This window comes from Entelurus aequoreus, linkage group LG10 (assembly GCF_033978785.1).
Source record: "Entelurus aequoreus isolate RoL-2023_Sb linkage group LG10, RoL_Eaeq_v1.1, whole genome shotgun sequence".
Lineage (NCBI taxonomy): Eukaryota > Metazoa > Chordata > Actinopteri > Syngnathiformes > Syngnathidae > Entelurus > Entelurus aequoreus.
Window position 1 is genome coordinate 43,773,431 of NC_084740.1, and position 15,000 is coordinate 43,788,430.

A 15,000-nucleotide genomic window follows, 5' to 3' on the forward strand; every position below is an offset into this window, starting at 1 on the left:
ATGCTAAAAATGCTATGACGCCAACAGTCTTCTATTATATTCTGACTCTTTCCTAACATGTTCCCACAAAGTTACCGCTAGCTAGCCTTGTTGCTAATGCTAACAATGCTATGACGCCAACAGTCTTCTATTATATTCCGACTCTTTCCTAACATGTTCCCACAAAGTTACCGCTAGCCTTGTTGCTAATGCTAACAATGCTATGACGCCAACAGTCTTCTATTATATTCCGACTCTTTCCTAACATGTTCCCACAAAGTTACCGCTAGCCTTGTTGCTAATGCTAACAATGCTATGACGCCAACAGTCTTCTATTATATTCCGACTCTTTCCTAACATGTTCCCACAAAGCTACCGCTAGCCTTGTTGCTAATGCTAACAATGCTATGACGCCAACAGTCTTCTATTGTATTCCGACTCTTTCCTAACATGTTCCCACAAAGTTACCGCTAGCCTTGTTGCTGATGCTAACAATGCTATGACGCCAACAGTCTTCTATTATATTCCGACTCTTTCCTAACATGTTCCCACAAAGTTACCGCTAGCCTTGTTGCTAATGCTAACAATGCTATGACGCCAACAGTCTTCTATTATATTCCGACTCTTTCCTAACATGTTCCCACAAAGTTACCGCTAGCCTTGTTGCTAATGCTAACAATGCTATGACGCCAACAGTCTTCTATTATATTCCGACTCTTTCCTAACATGTTCCCACAAAGTTACCGCTAGCCTTGTTGCTAATGCTAAAAATGCTATGACGCCAACAGTCTTCTATCATATTCCGACTCTTTCCTAACATGTTCCCACAAAGTTACCGCTAGCTAGCCTTGTTGCTAATGCTAACAATGCTATGACGCCAACAGTCTTCTATTATATTCCGACTCTTTCCTAACATGTTCCCACAAAGTTACCGCTAGCCTTGTTGCTAATGCTAACAATGCTATGACGCCAACAGTCTTCTATTATATTCCGACTCTTTCCTAACATGTTCCCACAAAGTTACCGCTAGCCTTGTTGCTAATGCTAACAATGCTATGACGCCAACTGTCTTCTATTATATTCCGACTCTTTCCTAACATGTTCCCACAAAGTTACCGCTAGCCTTGTTGCTAATGCTAAAAATGCTATGACGCCAACAGTCTCTATTATATTCCGACTCTTTCCTAACATGTTCCCACAAAGTTACCGCTAGCTAGCCTTGTTGCTAATGCTAACAATGCTATGACGCCAACAGTCTTCTATTATATTCCGACTCTTTCCTAACATGTTCCCACAAAGTTACCGCTAGCCTTGTTGCTAATGCTAACAATGCTATGACGCCAACAGTCTTCTATTATATTCCAACTCTTTCCTAACATGTTCCCACAAAGTTACCGCTAGCCTTATTGCTAATGCTAACAATGCTATGACGCCAACAGTCTTCTATTATATTCCGACTCTTTCCTAACATGTTCCCACAAAGCTACCGCTAGCCTTGTTGCTAATGCTAACAATGCTATGACGCCAACAGTATTCTATTATATTCCGACTCTTTCCTAACATGTTCCCACAAAGTTACCGCTAGCCTTGTTGCTAATGCTAACAATGCTATGACCTTAACAGTTTTCTATGACATATATTGAGGCACAAAGTGGAGGCACAACTAAGAACATTAGTCCTATCTACTAACCAGGAAGTGGCTTGATAAATCCAATTGCCCCAATTGTAGATGCAAGACCCGAGCCAGCCTAACGACGAGGGCATCACCGCCCTTCACAACGCTATCTGCGGCGGCCATTACAAGGTGGTGGACTTCCTGGTCCGTATCGGGGCCAACGTCAGCTCACCAGACAGCCACGGATGGTAACGGTCCTGCTTTTGTAGCTTTGACAACACACCAGTGGTTCTCAAACTGTGTTTCCATCTAGTAGTACGCCAAATAATCACTTGATGAAAGTACAGTGTTTTATTTTCCTATATTCAAACACAGTGTTACTGTTCCAACTGGTATAGTCCACAAATAATGAGATACTTTTTAATAAAACCTCTGCCTTGTTTTTAATGAATTCTTAGGTCTACTACACTACTATATTTTAATGTTGTCATTATGGTGGTACTTAATGAATACTTAGGCCTACTACACTACTGTATGTCATTATGGTGGTACTTGGTGAAAAAACACAAGATGTCATTGGCTGTTTGGCAGGACTCCGCTCCACTGTGCCGCCTCCTGCAACGACCGCCCCTTGTGTGAGTTCCTGGTGAGAAACGGCGCGGCGGTCATGGCCATGACGGAGAGCGACGGCGCCACCGCCGCCCAGAAGTGCGACCCTTACGCCATTGGCTTTGAGGAGTGCGAGAATTTCCTGAGAGGTGAAGCTACTGTGTGCGCGCGCACACACACACAGACACGCACACGCGCACACACACACACACACACTCACACACACACACACACACACACACACACACACACACACACACACACACACACACACACACACACAAACACGTCTGCTCTGTCCAATCATATATTGATCTATTGTATATTGATATACATTCAAGGGTCAAATGGGAAAAAATGAGATAAATGCATCTTTAAATAATCACTCAAATGTTTCATTAATTACTATTAACGGAATTAAGTACATTTAATTAATGTAAATTAACATTTAATTTAATCATTTATTTTATTATTTATTTATTTGACCATTTAATAATTTGTTGGTTTAATCATTATTCAATCATTTAACTATTTATTTATTACATGATTGAATTAACTGTTTCATAATTTAATGATTTATTTATTTCATGAACACACACACATGCACACACGCACGCACGCACACACACGCGCACACACACACATTCATACACACACACGCACACACAGACACACAGTACATTTAATTAATGTACATTTTATCATATAATCATTTATTTTAATATTTAATCAATGAATTATTGACCCTCTCTGGGACTTCTAGTGTTAACACTAGAAGTCCCAGAGAGGGGCCAATTGGCCTTTTTACCTAGACAACACACAAGAGGGTCATTTCACCCCTAGTCCCCCCTGTGGACACTCCTTTTGTTATGAAAATGTGGCTGTTAGTGGCACACGGCAGGGGGCCACTTGAGCCTGTGTGGGGGAGGGGACCTTACAGCTCAAGCTTTAGTTCTGAGGTAGGTTGTGTGTGTTTTTGCAAGGATCAACAGAATGAAGGGATCAACACTCTGACATTTATTGTTAAAAAAAATACAAAACAAAACATATTTACAAAGAATGAAAAAGCAACTGTTTTCCCAGTTTTGGTGTGGAGGGTTGTTGCAGAAGCAATTGTTATTTTTGTGTGCCAAAAATAGTTTTAAAAAAAAAATTTACAAAGAAAAAAGCATATTTACAAAGAATGAAAAACCATGTCCATGTAAACGTGACTGACATACATTTGAGCAGTCACTCACAATCCTGGCACTGCCATTGCTCCTTTCGGCATTTCCCACATGTATAATTTTTCTGTCTACCTAGACAAACTGCCCCTAACAGCCTCATTACCATAACAAAATGAGTGATTAGTGTATTCGGGAAAAGCGTCGGGCCAAATGAGCCCTCTCTGGGTCTTCTAGGTAGACAGAAAAATGCTGGGACTTCTAGTGTTTTAATGACTGAGACCCCTTTGACCTTAGCCAAAATTGAGGGGAGCCTAAATCGTACAATATGAGTTGTTTTGAAAATGAAAAATATCAAAATGGCCGCCGCATGCTTTCATTTCTCAGTGAGAGCCCTGGTGCAAAACATTGACCAAAAAGTAGGAGTATATTCACCTTCGCCGCCATGTCAACAAAGACTGCTGTTAGCCCCGCCCACTGAATTTTAAACGTAAAACCAATTGGTTAAAACAAACAATTCAATCATTAAATCATATAAAATATTGAACGTATTCTCTATGATTGATTTGTTGGTATGGTCAGGCGTGGAGGAGGCCATGGGCATGGAGAACAGCGGCGTGCTGTACGCTCTGTGGAGCTACCCGGCTCAGGCGCCCGACGAGCTGGGCTTCCGAGAGGGCGACATGGTCACCATCCTGCAGAAGAAGGAGGCCTCCGACTGGTGGTGGGCGTCGCTGTGCGGCCGCGAGGGCTACGTGCCCAACAACTACTTTGGGGTGAGGCGCTAACACACGCTCATATGTCATAAATAGGAGAGGCACACGCTCATATGTCATAAATAGGAGATGCACACGCTCATATGTCATAAATAGGAGAGGCACACGCTCATATGTCATAAATAGGAGAGGCACACGCTCATATGTCATAAATAGGAGAGGCACACGCTCATATGTCATAAATAGGAGATGCACACGCTCATATGTCATAAATAGGAGAGGCACACGCTCATATGTCATAAATAGGAGATGCACACGCTCATGTCATAAATAGGAGAGGCACACGCTCATATGTCATAAATAGGAGAGGCACACGCTCATATGTCATAAATAGGAGATGCACACGCTCATATGTCATAAATAGGAGATGCACACGCTCATATGTCATAAATAGGAGATGCACACGCTCATATGTCATAAATAGGAGATGCACACGCTCATATGTCATAAATAGGAGATGCACACGCTCATATGTCATAAATAGGAGATGCACACGCTCATATGTCATAAATAGGAGATGCACACGCTCATATGTCATACATAGGAGAGGCACACGCTCATATGTCATAAATAGGAGATGCACACGCTCATATGTCATAAATAGGAGAGGCACACGCTCATATGTCATAAATAGGAGAGGCACACGCTCATATGTCATAAATACGAGATGCACACGCTCATATGTCATAAATAGGAGAGGCACACGCTCATATGTCATAAATAGGAGATGCACACGCTCATATGTCATAAATAGGAGAGGCACACGCTCATATGTCATAAATAGGAGATGCACACGCTCATATGTCATAAATAGGAGATGCACACGCTCATTTGTCATAAATAGGAGATGCACACACTCATATGTCATAAATAGGAGAGGCACACGCTCATATGTCATAAATAGGAGATGCACACGCTCATATGTCATAAATAGGAGATGCACACGCTCATATGTCATAAATAGGAGAGGCACACGCTCATATGTCATAAATAGGAGATGCACACGCTCATATGTCATAAAAAGGAGAGGCACACGCTCATATGTCATAAATAGGAGATGCACACGCTCATATGTCAGAAATAGGAGATGCACACGCTCATATGTCATAAATAGGAGATGCACACGCTCATATGTCATAAATAGGAGAGGCACACGCTCATATGTCATAAATAGGAGAGGCACACGCTCATATGTCATAAATAGGAGATGCACACGCTCATACGTCATAAATAGGAGAGGCATACGCTCATATGTCATAAATAGGAGATGCACACGCTCATATGTCATAAATAGGAGATGCACACGCTCATATGTCATAAATAGGAGATGCACACGCTCATATGTCATAAATAGGAGATGCACACGCTCATATGTCATAAATAGGAGAGACACACGCTCATATGTCATAAATAGGAGATGCACACGCTCATATGTCATAAATAGGAGAGGCACACGCTCATATGTCATAAATAGGAGATGCACACGCTCATATGTCATAAATAGGAGAGGCACACGCTCATATGTCATAAATAGGAGATGCACACGCTCATATGTCATAAATAGGAGAGGCACACGCTCATATGTCATAAATAGGAGATGCACACGCTCATATGTCATAAATAGGAGATGCACGCGCTCATATGTCATAAATAGGAGATGCACACGCTCATATGTCATACATAGGAGATGCACACGCTCATATGTCATAAATAGGAGAGGCACACGCTCATATGTCATACATAGGAGATGCACACGCTCATATTTCATAAATAGGAGAGGCACACGCTCATATGTCATAAATAGGAGAGGCACACGCTCATATGTCATAAATAGGAGATGCACACGCTCATATGTCATAAATAGGAGAGGCACACGCTCATATGTCATAAATAGGAGATGCACACGCTCATATGTCATAAATAGGAGAGGCACACGCTCATATGTCATAAATAGGAGATGCACACGCTCATATGTCATAAATAGGAGAGGCACACGCTCATATGTCATAAATAGGAGATGCACACGCTCATATGTCATAAATAGGAGATGCACACGCTCATATGTCATAAATAGGAGAGGCACACGCTCATATGTCATAAATAGGAGATGCACACGCTCATATGTCATAAATAGGAGATGCACACGCTCATATGTCATAAATAGGAGATGCACACGCTCATATGTCATAAATAGGAGATGCACACGCTCATATGTCATAAATAGGAGAGGCACACGCTCATATGTCATAAATAGGAGATGCACACGCTCATATGTCATAAATAGGAGATGCACACGCTCATATGTCATAAATAGGAGAGGCACACGCTCATATGTCATAAATAGGAGATGCACACGCTCATATGTCATAAATAGGAGAGGCACACGCTCATATGTCATAAATAGGAGAGGCACACGCTCATATGTCATACATAGGAGAGGCACACGCTCATATGTCATAAATAGGAGATGCACACGCTCATATGTCATAAATAGGAGATGCACACGCTCATATGTTATAAATATCATTTTGTAATTTTGTTAGCATGTTGTCACGTTGTTGTCATGTTGTTATCATGTTGTCACGTTGTTATCATGATTTCATGTTGTTATCATGTTATCATATTGTCACGTTGTTATCATGTTGTCATGTTGTCATGTTGTTATCATGTTGTCATGTTGTTATCATGTTGTCACGTTATCATGTTGTCACGTTGTTATCATGTTGTCATGTTGTTATCATGGTGTCACGTTATCATGTTGTCACGTTGTTATCATGTTGTTATCATGTTGTCATGTTGTTATCATGTTGAACGTTGTTATCATGTTGTCACGTTGTTATCATGTTGTCACGTTGTTATCATGTTGTCATCATGTTGTCATGTTATTATCATGTTGTCACATTGTTATCATGTTGTCACGTTGTTATCATGTTGTCACGTTGTTATCATGTCATGTTGTTATCATGTTGTCACGTTGTTATCATGTTGTCACGTTGTTATCATGTTGTCACGTTGTTATCATGATGTCATGTTGTTATCATGTTGTCACGTTGTTATCATGTTGTCATGTTGTTATCATGTTGTTATCATGTTGTCACGTTATCATGTTGTCACGTTGTTATCATGTCATGTTGTTATCATGTTGTCATGTTGTTATCATGTTGTCACGTTGTTGTCACGTTGTTATCATGATGTCATGTTGTTATCATGTTGTCACGTTGTTATCATGTTGTCATGTTGTTATCATGTTGTCATGTTGTTATCATGTTGTCACGTTATCATGTTGTCACGTTGTTATCATGTTGAACGTTGTTATCATGTTGTCACGTTGTTATCATGTCATGTTGTTATCATGTTGTCATGTTGTTATCATGTTGTCACGTTGTTGTCACGTTGTTATCATGATGTCATGTTGTTATCATGTTGTCACGTTGTTATCATGTTGTCATGTTGTTATCATGTTGTCATGTTGTTATCATGTTGTCACGTTATCATGTTGTCACGTTGTTATCATGTTGTTATCATGTTGTCATGTTGTTATCATGTTGAACGTTGTTATCATGTTGTCACGTTGTTATCATGCTGTCACGTTGTTATCATGTTGTCATCATGTTGTCATGTTATTATCATGTTGTCACATTGTTATCATGTTGTCACGTTGTTATCATGTTGTCACGTTGTTATCATGTTGTTATCATGTTGTCACGTTGTTATCATGTTGTTATCATGTTGTCACGTTGTTATCATGTTGTCACGTTGTTATCATGTTGTCACGTTGTTACGTTGTTATCATGTTGTCGTCATGTTGTTATCATGTTGTTGTCACGTTATCATGTTGTCACGTTGTTGTCATGTTGTTATCATGTTGTTATCATGTTGTTATCATGTTGTCACGTTGTTATCATGTTGTTATCATGTTGTCATGTTGTTATCATGTTGTCACGTTGTTATCATGTTGTCACGTTATCATGTTGTTATCATGTTGTCATGTTGTTATCATGTTGTCACGTTGTTATCATGTTGTCACGCTGTTATCATGTTGTCACGTTGTTATCATGTCACGTTGTTATCATGTTGTAAAATGATAACTTGTTGTTGTTGCTTGCAGGGAAAAACTTAAAGTGCTATTATTATGTTGCAGCTCTTCCCCAAGGTGCGTCCCAAGTGCATCTCCTGAAAAGAGCCAGTTGAAGGAAAATTCAGTATTCATGTTTTGTTACTGCACTTCAAGTGGGCGGGACTTGTGACTGCAGCCAATCACGCCTGAGCAAACAGGAAGTGGGTGCAAGTCCGTGGTCAGACTGGAGTTCAAGGTTTTAGGAATATTTCTCTTTATTTGTATATTTCATCTGTACTTTGTGAAAATACTTATGTCCATCCATCCATCCATTTTCTACCGCTTATTCCCTTCGGGGTGGCGGGGGGCGCTGGAGCCTATCTCAGCTACAATCGGGCGGAAGGCGGGGTACACCCTGGACAAGTCGCCACCTCATCGCAGGGCAATACTTATGTCATTTGTATTATATTTCATATTTACTCTTCAAGAATGTGTGTGTTCTGTTTGTGACCATGACATGTCCTTTCTTTGTCTACATTTGTACTGCTTAGTCTCTTTGTATAGTCATAGTAATACACATTAGTCATAATAATAATACACACTAGTCATAATGACAATAATAATACATTAGTCATAATGATGATAATAATACACACTAGTCATAATAATAATACACACTAGTCATAATGATAATAATAATACATTAGTCATAATGATGATAATAATACACACTAGTCATAATAATAATACACACTAGTCATAATGATGATGACAATAATACACACTAGTCATAATAATAATACACACTAGTCATAATGATGATGATAATAATACACACTAGTCATAATAATAATACACACTAGTCATAATGATGATGATAATACATACTAGTCATAATAATAATACACACTAGTCATAATGATAATAATAATACATTAGTCATAATGATAATAATACACACTAGTCATAATAATAATACATAGTCATAATGATGATGACAATAATACACACTAGTCATAATAATAATACACACTAGTCATAATGATAATAATAATACATTAATGGATTAGATTTATATAGCGCTTTTCTAGACACTCAAAGCGCTTCACAGAGAAGTGAGAACCCATCATTCATTTTTACAACTCATTCATTCATCATTCATTCTCCGGTGTGAGCGGCACCGGGGGCAAGGGTGAAGTGTCCTGCCCAAGGACACAACGCATTAGTCATAATGATGATAATAATACACACTAGTCATAATAATAATACACACTAGTCATAATGATGATGACAATAATACACACTAGTCATAATAATAATACACACTAGTCATAATAATAATACACACTAGTCATAATGATGATGATAATAATACACACTAGTCATAATAATACACACTAGTCATAATAATAATACACACTAGTCATAATGATGATGATAATAATACACACTAGTCATAATAATAATACACACTAGTCATAATGATGATGATGATAATAATACACACTAGTCATAATAATAATACACACTAGTCATAATAATAATACACACTAGTCATAATGATGATGATAATAATACACACTAGTCATAATAATAATGATACACACTAGTCATAATGATGATGATAATAATACACACTAGTCATAATGATGATAATAATACACACTAGTCATAATAATAATACACACTAGTCATAATGATGATGACAATAATACACACTAGTCATAATGATGATGACAATCATACACACTAGTCATAATAATAATACACACTAGTCATAATGATGATGATAATAATACACACTAGTCATAATAATAATACACACTAGTCATAATGATGATGATAATAATACACACTAGTCATAATAATACACACTAGTCATAATAATGATAATAATACACTAGTCATAATGATGATAATAATACACACTAGTCATAATGATGATGATACACACTAGTCATAATGATGATAATAATACACACTAGTCATAATGATGATAATACACACTTGTCATAATGATGATACTAATACATACTAGTCATGATGATGATAATAATACACACTAGTCATGATGATGATACACAGTAGTCATAATGATGATAATAATACACACTAGTCATAATGATGATCATACACACTAGTCATAATAATAATACACACAAGTCATAATGATAATAATAATACATTAGTCATAATGATGATAATAATACACACTAGTCATAATGATAATAATAATACACACTAGTCATAATGATGATAATACAAACTTGTCATAATAATAATACACACAAGTCATAATGATAATAATACATTAGTCATAATGATGGTAATAATACACACTAGTAATAATGATAATAATAATACACACTAGTCATGATGATGATAATACACACTCGTCATAATGATAATAATACACACTAGTCATAATGATGATAATAATACACACTAGTCATAATGATGATCATACACACTAGTCATAATAATAATACACACAAGTCATAATGATAATAATAGTACATTAGTCATAATGATGATAATAATACACTAGTCATAATGATAATAATAATACACACTAGTCATAATGATGATAATACAAACTTGTCATAATAATAATACACACAAGTCATAATGATAATAATACATTAGTCATAATGATGGTAATAATACACACTAGTAATAATGATAATAATACACTAGTCATGATGATGATAATACACACTCGTCATAATGATAATAATACACACTAGTCATAATGATGATAATAATACACACTAGTCATAATGATAATCATACACACTAGTCATAATAATAATAATACACACAAGTCATAATGATAATAATAATACATTAGTCATAATGATGATAATAATACACACTAGTCATATTGATAATAATAATACACACTAGTCATGATGATGATAATACACACTAGTCATAATGATAATAATAATACACACTAGTCATAATGATAATAATACACACTAGTCATAATGATGATAATACACACTAGTCATAATGATAATACACACAAGTCATAATGATAATAATAATACATTAGTCATAATGATGATAATAACACACACTAGTCATAATGATAATAATAATACACACTAGTCATAATGATAATAATACACAGTAGTCATAATGATGATAACAACACACATACAGTATGTACCATGTTTTGTATGATGCAACTAATGCCCTGCAATGTCTACTAGCGGCCACTAGGCGGTGACACGTGACCAAGTATTAAAAGAGTCTGCTTCTTTTTTCTTCTTCTGGCTTCAATTCTTTTGTGTTCGGAAATGCTGCAAAATAAACTCTGCATATTTGTATTCAAGCAAATGTAGCTGCGGTGATGCTATTACTGCATCCTGACACTTTTAAAGAGCTCTTTTGTTCATGTTTTACTTTTCAATCTTGCCTTCTGCAGCTGACCCTCGACCCCTGACCAATGATCAGCCAAAAGGAGAAGAAGGCAGATTTACCGTGAACACAACTTGATAAACATCAATGCCTGACTGCGATCCAACATTCTTTCATAAACAACTTTTGTCATGTGTACAAAAAGATACATGTGGGAGGAGACAAGTCCAAGGATCAAAAGGAAGATTTCAATGTTGAGCAGCACACCTTTTCTTCTAATTATTCAATCATACTGACATTTATTTATGTTATTAACTATTATAGTGGTTGTTATTAACTATTATAGTTTTTATGTTATTAACTATAATAGTGTTTGTTATTAACTATTATAGTTTTTATGTTATTAACTATAATAGTGTTTGTTATTAACTATTATAGTTTTTATGTTATTAACTATAATAGTGTTTGTTATGAACTATTATAGTTTTTATGTTATTAACTATTATAGTTTTTATGTTATTAACTATTATAGTTTTTATGTTATTAACTATAATAGTGTTTGTTATTAACTATTATAGTTTTTATGTTATTAACTATAATAGTGTTTGTTATTAACTATTATAGTTTTTATGTTATTAATCATAATAGTGTTTGTTATGAACTATTATAGTTTTTATGTTATTAACTATAATAGTGTTTGTTATTAACTATTATAGTTTTTATGTTATTAACTATAACAGTGTTTGTTATTAACTATTATAGTTTTTATGTTATTAACTATAATAGTGTTTGTTATTAACTGTTATAGTTTTTATGTTATTAACTATAATAGTGTTTGTTATTAACTATTATAGTTTTTTGTTATTAACTATTATAATTTTTATGTTATTAACTATTATAGTTTTTATGTTAACTATTATAGTTTTTATGTTATGAACTATTAATTTTTTTGTTATTAACTATTTTAAAAATGTGTTATTAACTATTATAGTTTTTATGTTATGAACTATTAAATTTTTTGTTATTAACTATTTTAAAAATGTGTTATTAACTATTATACTTTTTATGTTATTAACTATAATAGTGTTTGTTATTAACTATTATAGTTTTTATGTTATTAACTATAATAGTGTTTGTTATTAACTATTATAGTTTTTATGTTATTAATTATAATAGTGTTTGTTATTAACTATTATAGTTTTTATGTTATTAACTATTATAGTTTTTATGTTATGAACTATTAAATTTTTTTGTTATTAACTATTTTAAAAATTTGTTATTAACTATTGTAGTTTTTATGTTATGAACTATTAAATGTTTTGTTATTAACTATTTTAAAAATGTGTTATTAACTATTATAGTTTTTATGTTATCAATTAGTTATTTTATGCTAACATTTTAGCTAATTTCATACTTTTTCACCTAATAATCATGAATTGTGTTACTTGGCACCATGCTACAAGTTCCTCTATTAGCATTCCAACATTAACATGCTAACATTTGATCTATTTATAATACTTTTTCACCTAATAATCATGAATTACTTTCACTCCTGTTACTTCCATAATTCATCTCTCTGGCTGGTAAAAGTTTGGACGCAAATGTTTTTTTTTAAATTTAATGTTATTTATTAAAAATTTAACAAATACAATAGAATAATTAAATACATAAAAATGGGAGAAAAATATTTATTTTTAATCATTTTTAACTTAATAATCATGGATTTTGTTACTTGGCACCATCCTAGAAATATATGCGAAAATGTTCCCCTGTTAGCATGCCAACATGCTAACATTAGTATGCTAACATTTTATGCTTACATTTTAAAATTACAAATAAACACAAAAATGTGGAAAAAAATAATAAAAATATATCCATCCATCCATCCATCTTCAACCGCTTATCCGGAATCGGGTCGCGGGGACAGCAGCTCCAGCAAAGACCCCCAGACTTCCCTCTCCAGAGCAACATTTGCGACTTCCTCCTGGGGAATCCCGATGCGTTCCCAGGCCAGAGAGGAGATGTAATCCCCCCATCTGGTCCTTGGCCTGCCGCGGGGCCTCCTCCCAGTGGGACGTGCAACGAGGACCTCCCTAGGGAGACGCTCGTGAGGCATCCGCACGAGATGCCCGAACCACCTAAGCTGGCTCCTTTCCAAGCGAAGGAGCAGCGGCTCTACTCCGAGTCTCTCTCGGGTGACTGCACTTCTCACCCTATCTCTAAGGGAGATGCCAGCCACCCTTCTGAGGAAACTCATTTCGGCCGCTTGTATCCGCGATCTTATTCTTTCGGTCATTACCCACACTTCATGACCATAGGTGAGAGTAGGAATGTAGATAGATCGGTAGACCGAGAGCTTTGCCTTCTGGCTCAGCTCCCGTTTCGTCACAACAGTGCGGCAGAGAGACTGCAATACTGCCCCAGCTGCTCCGATTCTCCGGCTGATTTCCTTCTCCATCTTTCCCTCACTCGTGAACAAGACCCCGAGATACTTAAACTCCTCCACCTGGGACAGAGTCCTGTCCCCTACCCGGACTGTACAAACCATCGGTTTCCTGCTGAGAACCATGGCCTCAGATTTGGAGATGCTGATCCTCATTCCAGCCGCTGAACACTCGGCTGCGAACCGATCCAGTGAGAGCTGAAGGTCACGAACCGAAGGTGCCATCAGGACCACATCATCTGCAAACAGCAGTGACGCAACCTTTAGCCCCCCGAGACGTATACCCTCTCCGCCATGGCCACGACTCCGCCTAGAAATCCTGTCCATGAAAATCACAAACAGGATAGGTGACAGAGCGCAGCCCTGGCGGAGACCAACCCCCACTGGAAACGGATCCGACTTACATCCAAGCACCCGGACACAACTCTCGCTTTGGTTGTACAGAGATTGGATGGCCCTCAGCAGGGTTCCCCTCACTCCGTACTCCCTCAGCACCTCCCACAAGATCTCCCGAGGGACGCGGTCATACGCCTTCTCCAAATCCACAAAACACATGTAGACTGGATAGGCATACTCCCAGGCCCTCTCCAGGATTCCCGCAAGCGTAAAGAGTTGGCAGTTGTTCCACGACCAGGACGGAATCCACATTGCTCCTCTTGAATCTGAGGTTCGACTATCGGCCGGACCCTCCTTTCCAGTACCTTGGCGTAAACTTTCCCAGGGAGGCTGAGTAGTGTGATACCCCTGTAACTAGCACACACCCTCTGGTCCCCCTTTTTGAAAAGGGGAACCACCACCCCAGTCTGCCACTCCCTCGGCACTGTCCCAGACTTCCACGCAATGTTGAAAAGGCGTATCAACCAAGACAGCCCATCAACACCCAGAGCCTTCAGCATTTCTGGACGGATCTCGTCAACCCCCGGAGCTTTGCCACTGTGGAGTTGTCTAACTACCTCAGTGACTTCACTCCGAGAGATCGGAGTGAAGTCATA

At 37.2% G+C, this 15,000-nt stretch overlaps 1 protein-coding gene across 5 annotated transcripts in view; it reads left to right on the forward strand.

The window, feature by feature from the left end:
• ppp1r13l (protein phosphatase 1, regulatory subunit 13 like) overlaps positions 1-11,886 on the forward strand; it is a 27,673-nt gene extending 15,787 nt beyond the window's left edge. For all 5 annotated transcript variants that reach the window (XM_062060920.1, XM_062060923.1, XM_062060921.1 and 2 more), the window contains exons 9-12: positions 1,709-1,842; positions 2,186-2,352; positions 3,949-4,142; positions 8,284-11,886. In XM_062060920.1, the coding sequence (XP_061916904.1) occupies positions 1,709-1,842; positions 2,186-2,352; positions 3,949-4,142; positions 8,284-8,319 (531 nt within the window). In that variant the 3' untranslated portion in view covers positions 8,320-11,886. The remainder of the gene's footprint in view (positions 1-1,708; positions 1,843-2,185; positions 2,353-3,948; positions 4,143-8,283) is intronic.
• Positions 11,887-15,000: the final 3,114 nt, after the last annotated feature.